Source organism: Balaenoptera musculus, chromosome 15 (assembly GCF_009873245.2).
Source record: "Balaenoptera musculus isolate JJ_BM4_2016_0621 chromosome 15, mBalMus1.pri.v3, whole genome shotgun sequence".
In the NCBI taxonomy this organism is placed as follows: domain Eukaryota; kingdom Metazoa; phylum Chordata; class Mammalia; order Artiodactyla; family Balaenopteridae; genus Balaenoptera; species Balaenoptera musculus.
In genome coordinates this window covers 29,916,939-29,936,078 of record NC_045799.1, presented here as the reverse complement: position 1 = coordinate 29,936,078, position 19,140 = coordinate 29,916,939, and the positions used below count along the sequence as shown (strand labels likewise).

The following is a 19,140-nucleotide window of genomic DNA, read 5'->3' as shown; positions in this document are numbered from 1 at the left end:
TCTCCATACAGATTTATGTAAGATCAAGACCAAGCTTCTGCCACTCAGCTTAATATCGTCCTGACTCAGGATGGCTGGAGCTATGGAGAATGGAGTCCCTTTCGACTAGAGAATGTTGGAAGTCCAGAGAGGTGTTCTGGCTGTGAGGCCCAGAAAAAAATGCCCTTGTTGCTTTGCTGGAGTTGCTGCAGATCCAGATGCAGGCCCAGACTTGGTTGCAGACTTGTCTTGGACTGACCCATGACTCAGGGTCCAGTTTCACTCACTCCTCACTGATTTATTGGCTACAAAAAGACCTGGTGTGATATTTGCCAGATTTGGTTAATAGTTTTCATCTCAAGTGATGGCCCTGACCAGAGACTGTGTTAAAAATGACTTTGTGACCCTGGTGGGTCTGTGGCATAGAACTGTTGGTTCTACTTGCCCATATCCCCTCAGACTCACTGTTCCAGAATTTGCTTACAATATCCTACAGCAAAGTCTACTGGTGGCTTTTTCTCTGCAGGAGGGACAGGCAGGCCAGAAGTGTCAGAGAGTTAATCTCCTGGGAGCAGCCCCCAGGCAGTGACAGATGAGGGCTAGAGGATCAATATCCCAGATCCTCTGCCCCTTGGGTGGGAAAACCCTGAGTTATGTTCTACACTGTCTTCGAGAGTTCTCCAGCAGGGAACCTGTCTCAGGTTCTGCTTCTTAGGGAACCAAAACCAAGACATGCAGGAAGAACATTGTGTTAGTCAGCCTGGGCTGCCATAATAAAATACCATAGACTAGGCAGCTTAAACAGAGAAATTTATTTTCTCATAGTTTCAGAAGCTAGAAGTCCCAGATCAAAGTGCAAGCTGATTTGATTCCTGGTGAGGACTCTTCCTGACTTGTAGGTGGCCGCCTTCTCGCCTGTGTCCTCACATAGTGGACAGAGAACTCTGGAGTCTCTTCCTCTTCATACAAGGACACAGTTCTATCAGATTAGGGCCCCACTCTTATGACCTTATTTAACCTTAATCACCTCCTTAAAGGCCCTGTCTCCAAATATAGCCACAAAGGCAGAGGGGTTTGGGCTCCATGTATGAATTTTGAGAGGACACAATTCAGTCCAGAGCAAACATCATAATGATTAGCTCTGCCTGCTGTGGATGAGGGAATGGGCAGTATTTATCTATCTATCTACCTATCTCTCTCTCTCTAACCTGCTGCACTGTGCTGCTTGTGGGATCTTAGTTCCCTGAACCGGGACCCCTGGCAGTGGAGGTGCAGAGTCCTAACCACTGGACCACCAGGGAATTCCCAGGAGTGGGCAGTGTTGACTCAAATGGTGGCTTGAGGACAGTTGTGAGATCTATGAGGACAAATATCACATCTTATTTATACCAACCACGGCACCTGACCCATTCCAGGAACCAGTAATAACCTGCATCTGGTGCAGATTAGCGCTCAGCAGGTGATCAACCTGGGAGGGCCCTGGACCATGGAAACTGCTCGGAGCCTGAATGGAGCAGGGCATGGCTGGCAGGCTTTGGGGCTCTGCAACACAGGCTGAAGGCAGGCCAGGCGAGCACTGAGAATAAAGCAGGATTCTTGGGTAGGAGGCTATCTCATCATGGGCCCCGGTGAGATGAATCCCAGGTTGGCAGGAACACAAGAGAAGAAAGTGGAGGCCTCTAAAGGACAGGGCCAGCCTATCTGCCTTGGCAAGTATTATTTGTCCAGAGGGCTGCAAGACATGGGCTCATAGGTTGGGGAAGGACAGGTTTCCAGAGGCCAGAGCGAAGGACTGCTGTCGGGAGGAGAGAGAAGGAAGCTTGAGGTCTGGAGTTGGACCCTGGGATCTCTGGACAGTGCATCAAAAAAGTGGCTTCCAGTGTCAGAAAGCTAGACCTTTGGGGTCTAGGGAACACGTTTCAGGGGGACAACTGGGATTCATCCTAGAAGTTGGGTAGATGAGCCTGGGAATCTTGCCTTTCTACCACCCATCCTCCCAAACTCTGAGACAGGAGAGCTGGAAAGTGCCTAGGCCTGGGAAGGAGGGAGGAGGTTTGGGTGTCTCTTAATCAGGCAATCCTAGCAGCCAAAATTTGCCCCACCCAGCAGCCTCCAGTCAGGAAGGATTTCACTTCTGAGCCTCTGTACATCTGGGTAGTATTTAGTTGGCTCTGTTCTGGTTCCCAGCAATGTCCTTCTGACACCCCCAACTTTGGTCCTGCTCAGACAGCTGGGGGACTGAGTCCTCAGTGCCCAGAATGGGCTCCCAGCCAGAGCTCTCAGGGTTGAGCCCATGTCCTGGGTCTTCCCACCCCTCCCCAAACCCCCCAACTCAGTACAAGAGCAGATATGGGGCAGGGAATACTTGCTCATTTGAACTCTGATGCTGTTGAAAAAGTCCAAGGTATAAGAAGGCTGCCCAGCAGCACGGTTTAGAGTTGCAGAGCTGCTGAGGAAAGCAGACCCACACCAAGGAAGCAGACAAGAGAGGCTGGGTGGCCACCTGCACCTGTGTTTATTGTTTTCTCCAACCTCAGCAGAGCAGAGTATGAGACCAGGGGCAGCTGGACCCGTTCCATGGTTCTATGGGGCAAGCCAGAGTCATCTGTGTGTGGGGCCAGAGTCCATGAGACATCCATTGAGGGCAAGATCCACAACCAGGGGACCTGGCACCTCCTCTTCTGCACCCTTCATGCCCAAAGCCTCCACTGGGATTCATGATGTGGCAAGCATGAGTGCTTAGGACTCAAAGGGAGTGGGGCAGCCACAGAATCAAGTGGCTGTCAGAAGCTCCATGGGAGCCTAGGCAGGCCTCCTGAGGCTGCTGGGCACCACCCCTTGTCCTGGAGAGTAGTTGGGATGCTGGGATGGTTGAGATGGGTCAGACGCAAACAGGACCTTCCCAGGCCACCTCTCCCTGAGCTCCTTATCATACTCCCCATCCCATGCTCCTGTCACCAGACGCCCTTGGTCTGCACAAGGTCCATCTCTTCCAGAGGAACCGACCCAGCAAGTGAGGTCAGGCATCCAGCACCTCCACAGGATGCTCTCCTAACAAGAGCATCAGCACAGTGCTGGGGCTTCCAACCAGCCTCAAGGGAGGTGAGAGAAGCCTGTGGGACTGAGGGGCCCTTGAGCACAGGGAGGAAGGCCTCTCCCTGTTCAGGCCTGTGGGTTGAGGTCTGCCTGCAGCCCCGGCCCTGCATCTGTCTGTGCTGCCATCCAGGGCATGGGTGTGAATCCTGGAGGGACCACTAGTCCGGGCTCAGTGGGGACAACACCTGTAGACCTGGTGGGGAGAGGAAAAGACGAAGGTCCTGTAGGAAGGCTGGCTGCAAGGGAACAGGAAGCCACTTCTCGCCTCTTGTTCAGCCTGGGCCACTGGGCTGGGCTATGTGGCCCTGACAGCTGTCTAGATGGGCCCTGGAGTGGGAGACATGGACCCCAACTCCCCATCCCTGCTAAAGTCTTTTGGAGAGAGCCCATCCAAGGCCAGGGAGGGAGGCAAGATTCAGCCAGAGACCTACCATAATTAGGAGTACGCCAGGCCCTGAAGCCCCCGAGCTGGAGAGTGGAACTTGTCAGAATCTTCAAAAGGCTGGTCTGCAGTAACCAAGCAGGGGAGCCATAAGCCATGTGTAGTCTGTGCCCCTCTCGACTGGGGGCAGCATGCAGGACATATGGCACTTTTTGAGGGCAGAGCTATCAAGAGCCTTGAAGGTAGTCAGCCACCCCCAGTCCTAGCCTAGGCCCAGCACTGCAGACAGTTAGGTGAGGTGTGCCCCCCAGACCTCTTAGGAGGTACAGCCCCAAGCCCTTGCCCCCCGAGTTTCTTCAATCGAGAGACATGACTCTGGGCTCTTCTTCCCAGCCTGTCTCCTTCAGAGGGCCTGTCTCAAGGTGAGGAAGCAGACGGCCATGTATCAGGACAGCAAAGGAAAGAGGTCAGCCTCCGGGAGTACAGATACCTAATGCAGTGGTAGCAGCATGTCTTCCTCCCACACCCCCACGAAATTCATCACTTCCATCACCCTTGCCTCTTTCTAACCCCCTTCCCATGGTTTGCTGCAGGAGAAACTGGTGGCCTTCTGTCCTTCCTATTCCCTGCATTTTAAGCTCCAGACACACTTAGGTTAAGAAAAATTATCCAAAACTTGGAAACAAGGCTAAATATAACTGTGTTCCACTTTGAATTATCCTAGAGCATCATCTAACAAGCCCACCGCAAGAGTCATCTTATTCTAAGGCATGCAACTCTTTTTGACTTGCTATATACACTACTGGTTAGAAGCCAGGCTTTTTTAAGTTGAATGTTGACTTGGAGGAGATTGATAAATGGCAAATAACAATCATTTCACTAATGGGCTGCAGGGGGTGTGACCTGGTCTCAATTCCCTATCTGTAAAATGGGGAAGGTGAAGCTGGGCTAAACCTTATCTAAGGTCAGTCACCCTCCATCCAGCAAGTGACCTGGTCTCTCACAGTGGTGTATCCTATCCTCCAGTGGACATAGGGAGGTACAGGTCAAAGGCACGCAGCCCATGGTGGGGTTCTTCCAGCTCTGCATGTTGGGTCTTTACTCTGGGCTCAACTGGATGAGGCCTTGAAGTGGTTTCCAGACCTTCTCCAACTGGTATTTTTGTCTCCTTGATGGTCCAGAGTGAGACCGTCCCAAGCTATGAGGCCCAGGGACGTGGGATCCAGATGGACCTCCTTGAACCCCTGCGGAGCTCCCTCCTCTGCAACCCCCAGGGAGAACTGGTCACCTGGCTTGAAGCTCTTGTGAGATGTGGATGGAGTGGGCTGCGCAGGCCCAGCTGCTCTACCAGGTTCCAGCGAGGCAGCACGGAGCACTCACCTGGAAGCCCCTCTCCGTGGGCTCTGGGGCAGGCCTGGGGTGGGGAGCTGGGTGGGCGCAGCACGGGGGCGAAAGCACTCCTCTGTTTGACAGCGGAGATCATGTTGACAGGCGAGAAGGAGAAGACGCTGGTGGTGGGGGCAGCCGCCGGGAGGGACGTGGAGGAGGCAGCGGCCAGCGGGGGGCTAGAGGGCATGACTCCGGGGCGGGGAGGGGCAGGCGCAACAGGGAAGGCGGTGGGAGACACAACAAGGAGACAGCACCAGAGTGAGCAGCTCGGTTGCTGCCCTGGCATGAGCAGTATGCCCTGTGCGGGCTGCTGACCTGGGTGCCAGGCTCAGCCCTCACTGGGGGCTGTGAGGGTCCTGGAGAGACCAGTACAGGGTAGAGTCTGGAGGCAGGCTGGGAGCCTCTGGGGTTGCGGTCTAGCACTTGCCCTTTTGGGGGTTCTGGAGACCCTTTCTCAGCGTTGGAGATGATAGGGCCAGATGAGGTTAAAAACAAACAAACAAACAAAACCCAAAAAACGAAAGCAAAACCAGAACATCCAACAGAACCAGATACTGAGAGGTGCCTGCAAAGATGAGGGATGAGCAAGAAATGGAACAGGTTAGGATTCCTGCTGAAAACCACTGGGACTCTGAGACACTAAGAAACATTGATGGGCCCTCGGGCATCAAGGTTAGAGTCAAAGGTCAGGGTTCACAGCAGAGCTGGGGCAAGTGGTCAGGGACGAAGTTTGGGGGGTACACATAGGCTCCTGTTATAAGGCCCCTCTGTCCAGGATCACAGCTCACACAAGAACCCTTACTCCCCCCTACAAATATGATCCCCTTACCAATTACACTCCCCCCGACCCCCGACACTTTGTTCTCTTCCAGCTTAATGCAGGTCCTCATCATCTTCAGCCCTGGTCCTGGAGGCCTCCTGTATCTCCCTCTTCCAGCAGGTCAATTTTAAAGAAAGGTACAGAGATCCAAATCCTCAGATCTTCCTGTTCTCTAACCCCCTAGCCCCCATGACTGTGGCTTGCTCTCCTAGGAATAGCCAGGGAGCCTCCTGCACTCAGCCTTTGCCTGCCCCTCCTTCTTGCAGCCTCCTCTCCTGGGGGCTCCTGCCCAGGCCATCTCTGGATTCCCCTTTCTACAACCTCATCTGAACACAATTCCCTGCCTCTCTCTTCTAAAGACCAATAAGACTGTGACTTGAGTGTTGTCCAGGCAGCGGGCAATGGGATGAGGGTGGGGGTTTCCTGAAAGAAAGCAGCAGCCTGAGAAAGCTGCTTTTGGTATCAGAACACTCCCCCACCCCCCCCCTTTGGAACAGTGATGCCTTCAACAGCTGCCCCTGTTCCGAATGTACTCAGCCCCATAGATAACCATCTCTTTTTAAGACAATGCTGACTGCTAGCTGATGAGGCCCATGGAGCTCCGTGGAGGGCTTGAAATAAATGCCAGAAAATGTACTGTATCTCTCAAGGCCCAGAGCTCACAGCCGCATTTTGTAGCTTGGGTAGTACTGGGAGTTGTGGTTCAGTCCAGGGCTGCTGGTGGCTGAAGCAGAAGACAGAGGGGAGGTCCGAGCAGACAGCCTCTGGCAGGGACAGTTCCGGAGGTCATTACAGGCACGTCCTGGCAAACTCAATGAGAATGATGCCCACTGGAGCTTCACCACGAAGTGTTGTGCACAAGGGGAGTGGATGGGGACTCGACAGGACAATACCACCAGATGGGACTGACCCTCAGGCCCACCCAGGGTGTCCCCAGTTGATGCTGGAGTGAGGCTTAAGCAGCTGTAGAATTCTTGATCTCCTGGCTGAATGGGAAGACCCCAGGTGGCTGGCTTTTGCCCACTGGGGCAGTGTGTTCCTCCACTGCTGACTGCACTGTGTGTGCAGCAGAGAAGGGGGGCTGGTGTTCCAAACTCCACCAGCTTCGACCTGGGGGGGCACCCTGAGAGAGGTGGTAAGAATACTGTCCAGAACTGAAGGGAAGTAGGAGCAGTGGAGCCTGGCCTGAGCAAAGGGGAGACAGGAGTCTTGGTGGGGACACTGGAGGGTCATGGTCTGTGTGGACACCAGCAACATGGGGCTTCTGGTCCCACACATTGAGCCCAGGCCAGAGGGAGAGAGCCAGACTCAAACCCACAGCCAAAAAGAGCAGTACTCAGGATGTAGGCCATGGGAAGGAAGGCTAGGCAGGTGCCAGATATGTTGGTCTTCAGCAATAGCAAACATATGACAGGGGACAGGGGACAGGCGAAGGAATGGCAGGAAAAGCCTTCTTGGCCAGGACTCAAGGTGCAATGTCTCTTACAATTGATGGGGGAGGCTCCTTGTAGGTGAGCAGGGGTGGAGCTATCCCCCAAGCTAGGTGCTTTACAAACGTGTCTGCTGAATAGCTAAGCTATAACAACCTGTAGACAGGCTGTTCTGGAACTTGCTGTTGGAAGGAGGGACTTGAGGGCAGTGCATGGTAAAAGCATAAACGCCCTGTCGTCCATCCACCCAGCTCTGAGCTGCCCACCCCAAGAAACCATACAGAAGACAGTTAATGCCCACAGCCAGTGCTGGGATGCAAATTCACACACTCTTTCTGAACTGCATCTGGGCCCTTTATGCACAGTGGCACATTCAGGTCTGAGAACAACCCTAGGCAACAGGTGGTACTGATCCGGTTTTACAGAGAAGAAACTGAAGTAAAGTAACTTGCTGAATGTCAGACAGCTCCTGATTTGGACAATCAAACTGTGAATCCAGGTGTCTGACTACACAGAATTCTTGCTCTGCCCAACCAGATTGCTGGGAGCCACGTCTTCCCTCCTCAGGCCCCTGCCTCTCCTGGGGGGCGTGGGGCCAGGTGGAAACCTACTTTTCTTGGGCCCTGAGTTCCCTCAGGCTTCCGGCAGGGGGCACCAGCCCTCCTCCTGAACTCCTGGCATAAGATGGAAAGGCTGGCGGTCCACTAGGTTTAAGCAGGATGTCCCCGTGTTAAAGCTCGTTTCAGTAGGAGGGGAAGGCTAGAAGCGATGTGCACAACTGCTGTCAGCAAAGAGAACTAAAAGTGCAAGAAGTGCCCCGGCATCGGGGTTGAGGGCTGGGTCTCCAAAGGCAGAGAGAGAGAGGTCGAACACAGAGAGGACTGCCCTTGCCTCTGAGGGCAAGGCCAGGGTCGGTGCTCATGCGACAGGTGACAGGAGCTCCCCCCACCCCTCATAGGCTAGGAAGGAGCTGGGCTGAGACCCATTCTGCTCCCCGGGGCCTGGTCCCTTCCCCCCTTCCCGGGGGGCAGGGGACACTCACTGGCGAAGGGCGATGTGGCCGTGGAGCCATTGAGGAAGCTGGGGGACGCGGGCACACCGAGGCCGGCCACGCCCGGCGCCCCGTAGCCACCGAGGCCAGCTCCGAGGCCGCCGCCGTAGCCACTCTGCTGCGAGCCCGGGCTGGGCGCGAACCCGCGGGGGGACGCACTGCCGCAGCTGCGCGCGTAGCCTGCGAGAGAGCGGCCGTCAGGGGTGCGCGCCGGCAGGGAAGGGGCAGTCCGAGCTGCGCCGGCGGCTGGGAGGGCGAGGGCGGCGGGACGCACCCGGCTCCGGCCCTGGCGTGGGGTCCCCGACGGCAATGGCCAGCGGGCTGCTGAAGGCGTTGATGCCCACGACGGCGGGGTGCGGGTGGCTGGGAGCCAGGGGTCCGAGCGGCGCGGGCGCGCGGGGGGCGCTGTACAGAGCCTCGGCCACGTCTGCTGCGCGCTTCAGGAGGAGCTCCTGCGAAGACAAGAGCGGGCACGGCCGGGGCAGCCGCGGGCACCGGGAAGCGGGCAGCCCCGGGCCCGGCGCGGGGAGGCGGGCGGAGGCGCCATACCTGGTTGCCGCCGGGCACTCCGTACAGGGCCTCCGCCAAGTCGGCCGCCCGCTTCAGCAGCACTTCCTGGGGACAAGGAGGAAAACATCCGGACGGAGGGGCGGCCCCGGGGGTGGCAGAGGGGCCGGGAGCCGCCTCTTCTCCCCTCGGCCACCGGACACCCTTCTCCCCGCCCCGCCCCGCCCCTCTGAGTACCTTGGGCAGCCTCTCGGGGTCTCCGGGGTGTCTGGGAATGACTTTCTGTAGCCTCTGGAATCCGTAGTCAATGGTGGGCTCATTCAGGGCTGGGGAGAGGGGCGGTGTTTGGAGGACGCCCCTCCCGGCACGGCGCCGGAGCAGGACCAAGCCCGCCAGCAACCAGCCCGGGAGCCTTGCTGCAGACCTCCTCCAAGGCCAGCCCAAGCCTCTCGGAAAACTCCGGGCACACGGGTCAGCGAGGCTCGGGAAGTTTCCTCAGTTCCTTTCTTGCTCATTCATTCAACAAATGTTTACTGAGCCAGGCCCTGTGCCAGCTGCTTGGCATTAACACACATGCACTATACGATCCCATTTGTGATTAGAAAAAACGCAACTGTATATATATTAGCTTCAGTATTCATAGGAGCAGGGCTGGAAAGTTTTGTCTGCATTTGGTCTTATCAGGAGTGAATTATTTATTATAAAAAAAGTAAAAAAAACCCAACAGTCTTCATGTATCACAGCTCTGGTGGACTCTCAGCGGCGCCTGACCGTTAGGGGTATGCCTGTGTCCCAGGAATGGGCTGGCCCACACCCAGGGCTCTGGGGAGGATGCTGCAGCCTCCTGACCTGGCTCCCGAAGCCCTCCTCCTCTTCCTCCTCCTCCTCCTCTTCCTCCTCCTCTTCCTCCTCCTCGCCTCCTCCTGTAGCTTGGCCCCGACCTATCTTACCAGCCTCAAAGCCCTACCTACCTTCTCCACCTCCAACTCTAGATTTAGTGAATTTCCTTTAGTTTCCCCTAAAACGTAAGGCACTCCTTCACCGATCTTCGTACTTGCCATTCCTTCTCCCGGGATGCCTTTTCCTCCTCATCTCTACCTCCTTATTCACCCCTCTGGTTCCAGCTTAGCAGTTTAGTCCACACTCGTGCCTGGAGGTTTTCTCTGACAACCACTAGCTCCTCCACTGTGTAACTCTACCCACCCCACGCTGTGTTCCCTGTGTTCCCCCCTCACTCTTATACTGGAGCTCTAAGACAGTAAGTAGGGTCACTACTGAGTGTCCAGTGCCCCTTGAAGGGCTTGGTGAATGTCTGTTAGGTGGGGTGGGGGAATGGAGAGAAGTGCCAGACGGTGGAGGTGGAGAGGATACGGGCTAGTGGTCAGATAGACCTGGGAAGGGGGATGAAGCCACATCTTCAGGAGTAGCTTACACTCCTGTCTTGTGTTAACTTCTCGCCCTGGCTTCATGCAAGGTGTGTGTGTGTGTGTTCGTGTGCATGCAAAGTGAAGCCTGCGGTGGCTTGGGGGAACCAAGAGAACCGGGAAGATTTGGGGAGCAGCAAGCTATTTGGGGGCATCTTTGAAATAAATCTCCCTGTGGAGATGTTCTAGGCACTGGGGAGTGCAGAAGGTGAAGGGGGTGGGGGGAGTTGCTCTGGAGAATGCCCGAGGCAGAGAGAATGTCCAGGCAGGGTGTCTGAGGAGGTGGAGGCCAGGGAAGGAAACAGAAGCACAGGGAAAGAAGGTCCAGAGAGGAGGTGTCCTGGGATGTGGGGTGAGTGCCAGCAGGGGCTTAGGGGGCCTGGCTATTCGCTGACTCCTACGTCAGGGCTGGTGTGTGCAGCGCGGGGCTCCATCCCACGACCCTGGGCCTCCCTTCACCCCCCTGACTCCTTACCTGTGTAGACAAAGCGGCCAGGGGCTCCCTTGCAAAATTGCTTGGACTTGTAGGACAGGGTCACCTCCACCACCCCAGGGATGTGCCGTGGGGGCGTCTGCACCCGTATGGCGTGGGGCGTGATGAGCTGCGAGGGGAGAGGGGAGGCCTGCGGGTTCTGACCCGGCGAGGGCAGGGTCCAGCCCCAGGCTGGGAGGGAGACCGGCGGGAGCGGCCCACCTCACTCCACACGAGCACGTTCCCAAACACGACCTGCAACCCGTCGAAGAAGTTGTCGCCGATGACAATGACGGTGGCGCCGCCCGTGGTCCAGCCCTCCCCGGGACTGATGGCCTTGATGCAGGGGGTGGCAGCTGGGAGGCAGGAGAGGAGCCAGGTCAGGGGCCCATGCCAAGGTGGGGACTGGGGCTGGCTGGGCCCGCGGCAGCTAGGGCTGGCCTGGGGGTCCTGACCTTCGGAGGGGTCCAGGCGGCGCGCCCTGCGGCCATGCTTGGAGTTGTTGTGCACAAACATGTTGTCGGACACGGCCAGCACGTGTCCGTCCACGCTCACCGTTGTGGATACCACCACCTGTGGGGAGAGCCAAGGCCAGCCTGGCTGGGGCTTCCAGTAAGGGACTGCTGGGGGGCACTGGCAACTTGAGGCCGGTGGCTGGATACTATAGTTCAGGGTCACTGGCATGGGGAAGTGCTTCAGCCCCTCTGGAGCTGAGCTGGTGGAAGGGGGACCAACTGGGTTAGGTGACACTCTCAGATGCACAATCTCTGGCTGCCCAGGGGAACTGACCTCCAGGAGCTAGAAAAATCAAAAGCCCTGAAAAAAAATCTCTGGATCCTTGGGCAGAGTGGCAACTGTTTTTGCAACCACATGTACCACAGGCTGTACCCCTAGCGCTCCAAGGCAGGAATGGGTCTTAGGCAAGTGGGAGTGAGCGTTTTGATGGCGGGGGGAGCATCGGCCTGAGAGCCCATCAGCAGGAGCCCCCACTCTTGGGAGGAAATTGGGGCTACCTCCTTCTCCCCCCTACCCTTCACTGGGAGGGGTGTGCAGGTTGGGGATGTGCTAAGGGCAGCTGCTCTCTGCTTCACGCTATGCAAATTAGCTGGGTTGTTAATCATGTAAAAATGTCACAATTAGCATCTCCTTAAGTGGGACTCTAATGAAGCCTCCCTTGGCAGCCAGCTTAAGTTGAGACAGAGCTGCCCCACCCCCAGCAAGCACCAGGCTCCAAAGCACTGGTCTGCACAGGGGTCTGCCCCTGCGGCCTTTCTCAGGGTGGCAGGGCCACAGCCTCCCCGGCCGCCCCATCAGGAAAGGGCAGGTTTACAGGGGAGAACTCTCTCCTCAGACCCACCTGGAAGCGGCGCATGTCCCGGGGATTCCCCGCATTCTTTAGGCAGTTCTGGTTGCATTTGAGGAAGAACTTGAGGAAGAACCTGAAACAGTGTGGTCGGTGGGCTCAAGGGTCTGGGGGTTCTAGAAACGGATGAAGATCCAACTGCTTCCTGCCATGCCCTCTCCCAGCAGGGTGACTTCCCCTGTGCCTGCTCACATGAGGCACATACCCCATATTCCCATCTTAAGCTGCATACACACAGGGTACATGTGACACATTCAGTAGACCTGTCCCAACGACAACTTCCCTATACAGAAAATCCCCCACCTCCACAGTGTACAGATCACACAGTGCTTAATGATCTCACAAAGTATATACTTATCACATCTGTACACAGTATATTCATCCTAGAGAATACATCCATTATATATACTATATATACCTAGTACTCATGAATTATTATATACACCATATGTAGCAGGTACTCCCACTTACCTGTAAACTTAACCCACACCATGTATGTTTGTCATAGTACATGCCCATCACACACACAGTGCATCCATATCACATAGTGTATCCTTCCCCCAGAGTATACCTATCAGCCACAAGATGTTTACTTACAACAGTATACCCATTATATCCACACTGTATATGCCTTATATACTACTACTCACAAGATACAGCCATCACACATAATGTAGACCCACCACACTCAGGGTATACCTTCACAGAAGCATACACAATATGTACTCCACATCAGGTTGGACTCATCACGCACATGTGGTACGCTAATCACACAGAGTCTGTACCATCATGCACAGTGTGTGCCCATCCTACATAGTATATGCACAGAAAGAATATGAGTATATGCATTAGTGCACCATTTTTATGTTGTATATGATTACCCAGAATATAGTCATTGCAAATACTGTACCGTCATTACGGTACAATATAATGTACTGTATGTACAGATCCCCCCTTCCTCCTTTACAAGCACGTCCCCCATACAACAAATCCCTCTCACACACAATAGACTCCCTGCCCCGGTACATCCCCCGCAAACAGATCTCCCTCATACACATTCTATATCCCTTATACACATAGCAAAAACCTAACCACACGGAGCATATAGCCGTCATATACACATGGTGTACCTGTCAGACACACCGTACAGATACACAGTGAATACCTTCTTTTTCACATACAGTAATTAGAAAAAAGCACAGTATATGCAGCGATGTGACTGCTTTTTAGACAAACACATGAGAACTTGATCCTCCAGTCCTTCCGGGCAGTTGACGGGGATGGTGAGGCCTTGGCCCTGCCATACCCTTGTGAGGTAACCACGGATAATACTCTGGATTTGTACTCTTCGTAAACTCAGGATACTGTCAGTAATCTGCCTTCACCCCTACAGGACTCTGTGAGTATCCGGGAAGATGCCCTTTACAAACTGTAGTGTGCTGGGCTAAAGTCTGTGGGGGTCCTGGCACATGGCACAGCCTCCTGGGCCGCTCTATGAGCTCCTCCAGCAGCTGCCTGTTTATCAGCCCCCTGGTCTTGAACTCCAGATATGTACATCCATTTAACTCATCAGAGTTGCCTCCAAACTCTACGAACATGAAATCAGATTTATTACAAGCTCTGAAGGCTTAGTCCCCAAAGAGGAGGTCCCCAAGTTCTGGGAGGGGTGGGCACCACTCCTGGACAGAGGTGTCCCAAGGGGGCCGTCCCTCATTGGGAGCTGGCAGCAGTCACTTTCCTGGAGATGCATCTCCCCTTGCACCCTGCCTGTGACCCCCTCAGCCCCTGTCATATTCCCCCACACAATGGGCACCCTTCTGGGAACCCTTTTTAGTTCCCTTTCCATAGAGACATTACATCAGCACGCATTTTCATCCATAGTGGACACCACGCAAAGAATACTTTCATGTAGTGTAGACCTTCTATACACCCCGCGCAGAGCATTTGGAGGTGCAGACACCTCATGTGACCCCAAAAATGGCACACCCGTGTAGACACCACACACGTGCCCTCTGTACCCAACCCCACTCCCAAACCCTGGGATGTGGCTGGAGATGAAGGCTTTCCAGGCACTGCCTCACTGTGTGGCCTGGGGTAAATCCTTTCACATCTCTGGGATCCTTCCTTATTCATGAACCAGGAGAGTAGCAATTGATGCTTGCTGAGGTCCCTTCCGATCCTGTCTTCATTTCAGCCTCCCAAAGCCTCAGGCTGCTGTTTCCTGCAGGATCCTGGCTCCCCCTGGGGGGGCCCCCTTGTCATCCCCTCCTGCAGCCCTTGCCTGGCAGGTCTCCTACCCTCTCCCTTCCCAGTACAGGTTGCATCTGTCCTTTGGGTCCACACCAATTCTCACTCCCTGTCTGGCCAACCACTTCTGGCCCTTCTAGGCTTTGGAGACCACCCCTCCCTGAGAACCTCAGGGCCCTGCCAGTACCTCCATCTATGCAGGCCTGTCCTGGGACATTTCAGTTTCTGAGCCTCGTTGGCATTATCTGCAGAGTGGTGTTGAGTAAAAAGCAGCCACACAAGGCCTAGGCCCTCTGTGGGGGATACTGAGGGTCAGTCCTCTTTTTCTTTCTCCCTGAGCCTCCAGCTCAGAGCTGCACACAGTCAATGCCATCAGTGGCGGAAGAAGGGTGGATGAAATCTCACCCACCACCAGATGGTAGTCGGTGAGGCTGTGTCCAGCCGGTACCCATCCAGTCAGAGGCCAAGCCGATGCTAACACTGCAGACAGCCTGCAGCCCTACCACCAGTCTCAGGGTTGTTAAGCAAAATCATCTACAACTTGAAAATAAGGCAAAAAGATGACAGTGAGTCCTTTCAAAGTCATTCTGGAACAGTGGTTTTCAAAGTGTGGTGTCCAGACCAGCAGCATCAGCATCACCTGGGAACTTGCTGGAAATGCAGAATCTCAGGCCCCACCGCAGACCACTGAATCAGAAACTCCTGGGGTGGGACTCAGCCATCTGTGTTTTCATAAGCCCTCCAGGTAATTCCGATGCACCCTGAGGTTTGAGAACCACTGTTTTACAGCGGCACTATCCAATATGGCAGCCACCAGCCCCGAGTGGCACTGAGCACTTGAGATATGGTTAGTCTGAATTGCTGTAAGTGTAAAATACATACTGAATTTCAAACACTTAGGAAAAAAGGAATGTAAAAATATCTCATTAGTAATTTTTTGGTGTTGATTACATGCTGAAATAATATTTTGGATATCTTGGGTTAAATAAAATATATAATTACAATTAATTTTACCAGTTTCTTTTTGTTTTTTAAAATGTGGCTACTAGAAAAATTTAAATGACAAATGTATAATGGCTTACATCATACTTATATTGGACAGTGCTGTTCCAGAGTATTACGTTGACAAAGCCACCTAAGAGTTAGCTGATTCTCTAGGAGAAAAAACTTTGACTAATATTTGCTATTAATTGGGGCCAGACTCTATAAAGTTAGGTGCTAATTTGCAGAAAACTGATAAGGTGCAAATGATTTTTGTTGGGAGAAATAAATAACTTCTGTTTGGTAGCGAAATGAGCCCTAAAGCTTATAATTTTATTGTCCTATGGACATTAACTAGCTTTGTGTCTAACTTGGCAATCTTATTCAAGTATTTTTCACATATCCTGTTTTCTCTCCCTCCCTCCCTCCTTCTCTCTCTTCTCAACTCTTTCCTCAACTGTCTATATCAGTTTCTCTTAGCCTTCTTTGAACCAGCTTTGTCATCCTGCTGATTCCTTCATTAATAAGTTACAGAAAACCTCAACACACGCTCAGTAATAATTTGTATGAGAATCAGCTTTCTAACATTTTGAATATTATGCTTTAACAAGGGTGACTAGCACCCAAAGGGTCCTGTCTTCCAAGGTTAGTCTTGAAATTTTGCAGCACATGGCCTGGAGCTGGGGGATTTCCGTTCTGGTCTAGGAGAACCGGAAGTAGTGCCCAGACCTCTCACTCCTCCCAACAGTGCCTGGCTACCCTCAGCCTTGGAAAGGGGGCTCTGGGCCCTCCTTTCCCCACCACTGGGAGACAGACACACCATCCACACCCCCGGAAGCTGGAAGGCCAGGGTGGGAGAATAACATGAGGACAGTCCAGGAAACTTCTCCACAGGCTGGCACCATGGGGTGACAATTTGTTCCACCCTGGGGGGTGGAGGAGAAACCAGAGCAGTCCGTGAAGGATGAGAATGGTGTCGGGAAGAGGAAGGAGGGACAGCAGACCCTTCAAGCCATGTCTGTGCAGAGGACAGATGTGGAGGCTGGGAAGTGGAGAGGGTCAGGTAACCCAGTGGGAAGGGGAGCTATAGGAGGACACCCTACAGGGACCTAAGGCAGGAAGGGATGTGCACTTTGTTGAGGGCCTGTAAAATCCTGCTTTTCACCAGGGAAGCACCCCCCACCCCCCAAACCAGGATGAGCCCCAGTGCCAGTGTTTTTGAGCATCTCCCCTCCCACCACCTAGGGGCTGGAAGAGAGCCTGGGGAAGCCCCTTTTCCCTGGCTGTGATGGGCCACAGCCCCCAGAGTTGGCTGACCTGAGGGTGAGCATTTTAGGATGCCCCCTGGGTTGGGGCAAGGACCTGTGCCCAGTGCCATCCCTATTGTGGCCTTAAGGTTCTCTGGGGGCACAGACGCCTCATCTGGGCCTCATAGAAAGGTCGAGTGCTAGAAGCTGCCATTAGAATTACTAGAAGAAACCACCATAAATATAAGCATGAATTACAAATAAAATGCAAAACTCTGCAAAAAAATTTTTTTAAGTGATCCAAGTCTAATCTATTGAGCACTTAGCAAGTGCCTGGAACTCTGCTGAGCCTACCACTTGCATTATCTTATTTAATCCTCTCATAATCCCGAGGTGGTGTGGTGTAGGTCTGCAATCATTCCCACTCTACTGATGAGAAAACCAAGGATCAGCAAGGATAAGCTACAAAGTCACAGTAGATGCCAAAGTCAGGATACGAATTCGGGACTTTATGAACCACTGATACTGACAAGAGTCATGGAAAAGTCCCTGTAAGTGGGGTTTTCGAGTCCAACCCTGCCCCAGCCACGAGGCTGCCGATGCAGGACAGTGCAGCAAGCCTTCCTTCAAAATCAGCCCTGAGAGGCAGGTTGTGCAGGGACCAGATTAGCCATTTCATGGGGATTTCCTCAAGGTTACAAATTCATCAGAGGTGCAAAGGAGAGACTCAGGTCCTAGTTTGGGGCCTTTGGCTATTGTGACAGCTGCTCTCAGTCTGAGAAGATTTTCAGGATTAAAGATCAGAACTTTAAGATGAGTCAAGAGTTGATCATTGTTGAAATTCAGTCAGGGAGAGATGTGGTTCTTTATTGTATTCTGCCTATATGTTCAACATTCTTTATAATAAAAAGTTCAATAAATAAAAGACCAGATGAAGAGCTGTGAACAGTGGTCATCCAGCTAATAAAGCATGTAAAAGGTGGAAGTTATGCATCACGACTCTGATGCCTATGATATAAGTGAAAGATAAGAGCAGTTCACCCACACACCTACCTTGCCACATCCTGAAGTTAGTCTAGCTTTCCTAATCATTTCTATAAATGCTTTTTATTCCTCCCTGCAAACACAACTCAAGATGAAATTAAAATGAACTTTCCTTGTCAATGGAATATTCCATACCAAAGAAGCAAATGCTGGATTGAATATGACTCAAGTGCAAACATGTGACTTGCACATAACTTCTCAGGTGTGACACCATTGCACAAGGAAAGCTCCCCTCACACAGTGCTTTACATGAGAGACACTCAATACATAAGGAAAATGTGGAGGTGATTGATGTGAGTCCACTGTTAAACTCTGGGTTCTCAGGGGGTGGAGAGCAGAGTGGGATGGAGCTGCTCTTTGGAAGGCTGTGTCCAGGTATCATGGTGTCCAGGTGCCTGCCTGGGTTCCCCCACTCGCAGCTCCTGTGAGTGTTAGCTATTAAAGGGCTCACAGCTGGGGAATTCCCTGGCGGTCCAGTGGTTAGGACTCTGCCCTTTCACTGAGGGGGCCTGGTTTCAATCCCTGGTCGGGGGAACCAAGATCCTGCAAGCTGCGTGGTGTAGCTAAATAAATGAATAAATAAATAAATGGCTCACAGCTGCCCCCACCACTCGAGAATTATCCTCAGCCAGAAGCATATGCTCCTCACCAGCAGCCCACAACCAAAGAAAGACTGACATCACAAGGAGGACCAACTCTTAGTACTATTCATACTCAGAACTCCCCAAAGGATCAGGCTGATGCTAGACTCCAGCTGAGACTGTCTCCTTGCTAAGCTGCTTCTCCTGCCCGCTCCTGCTTCCCTCACTCCTTTTCTCCCTAGAGCTCTCCTCCAATAAATCACTTTCACAAGAATCCCCATCTCCAGCTCTGTTTCTAGGAATCTCATCCTAAAAAATCAGGGCACAGAACTTTCACCAGCTTTTCCCTCCCTACATCCCTCTGAGATACTTACTTAGAGCTAAAATTATGTTTGCGCTTCCAAAGAGAAAGCTGTTAGGAACTGAAAGAGCTGGGCTGAGCCCAAGGATGCTTGCAGCTACAGGACTGTCAGAAGCAAGGAAACGGAAATCTAGATCACAAATGCTGTCTGATAGAACTTTTCCAAAAATGATATCCACTAGCCACAGGTGGATTTTTTTTCCATTTTATTTTATTTTTAAAAATTGGTTATTTTTTAAAATTAATTTTTATTGGAGTATAGTTTCTTCACAATGTTGTGTTAGTCTCTGTTGTACAGCAAAGTGAATCAGTTATACATATACATATATCCACTCTTTTTTAGATTCCCTTCCCATTTAGGTCACCACAAGCACTGAGTAGAGTTCCCTGTGCACATGTGGCTTTTGAGCACTTGAAATGTGGCCAGTGTGACTGAGAAACTAAAATTTCAATTTTTTTTTTTTTTTTTTGCCGTGACACACGGCTTGTGAGATCTTATTTCCTTGAGCAGGGATCAAACCCAGGCCCTCTGCAGTGGAAGCACAGAGTCCTAACCACTAGATCACCAGGGAGCTCCCTCAATTTTATTTCATTTTAATTAATTTAAACTTAAATAGTCACATGTGGCTCATAGGCACCCTATCAGACAGTATAGACCTAGAAAGAGGAAGTGGTGCAAGAGATACACGGGTTGGAGCAGGTGTTCAAAGGAAGTGTCCTATGAAGGCTTTGGAAGAGAAAGCAGATTGAGAGCAAAGGGCAGAGT

At 52.7% G+C, this 19,140-nt stretch overlaps 1 protein-coding gene across 4 annotated transcripts in view; it reads right to left on the bottom strand.

Moving 5' to 3' along the window:
* Positions 1–2,399: 2,399 nt before the first annotated feature.
* EBF4 (EBF family member 4) overlaps positions 2,400–19,140 on the bottom strand; it is a 54,552-nt gene continuing 37,811 nt past the window's right edge. For 2 of the 4 annotated variants that reach the window (XM_036827460.1, XM_036827459.1), the window contains 11 exons: positions 11,908–11,989; positions 11,006–11,123; positions 10,773–10,906; positions 10,554–10,680; positions 8,892–8,980; positions 8,697–8,762; positions 8,422–8,599; positions 8,139–8,327; positions 4,838–5,035; positions 3,507–3,582; positions 2,400–3,268 (listed from right to left, as the gene is read on the bottom strand). In XM_036827460.1, coding sequence (XP_036683355.1) covers positions 3,512–3,582; positions 4,838–5,035; positions 8,139–8,327; positions 8,422–8,599; positions 8,697–8,762; positions 8,892–8,980; positions 10,554–10,680; positions 10,773–10,906; positions 11,006–11,123; positions 11,908–11,989 — 1,252 coding nt within the window. In that variant the 3' untranslated portion in view covers positions 2,400–3,268; positions 3,507–3,511. The other 2 variants (XM_036827462.1, XM_036827461.1) reach the window with 2 other exon arrangements.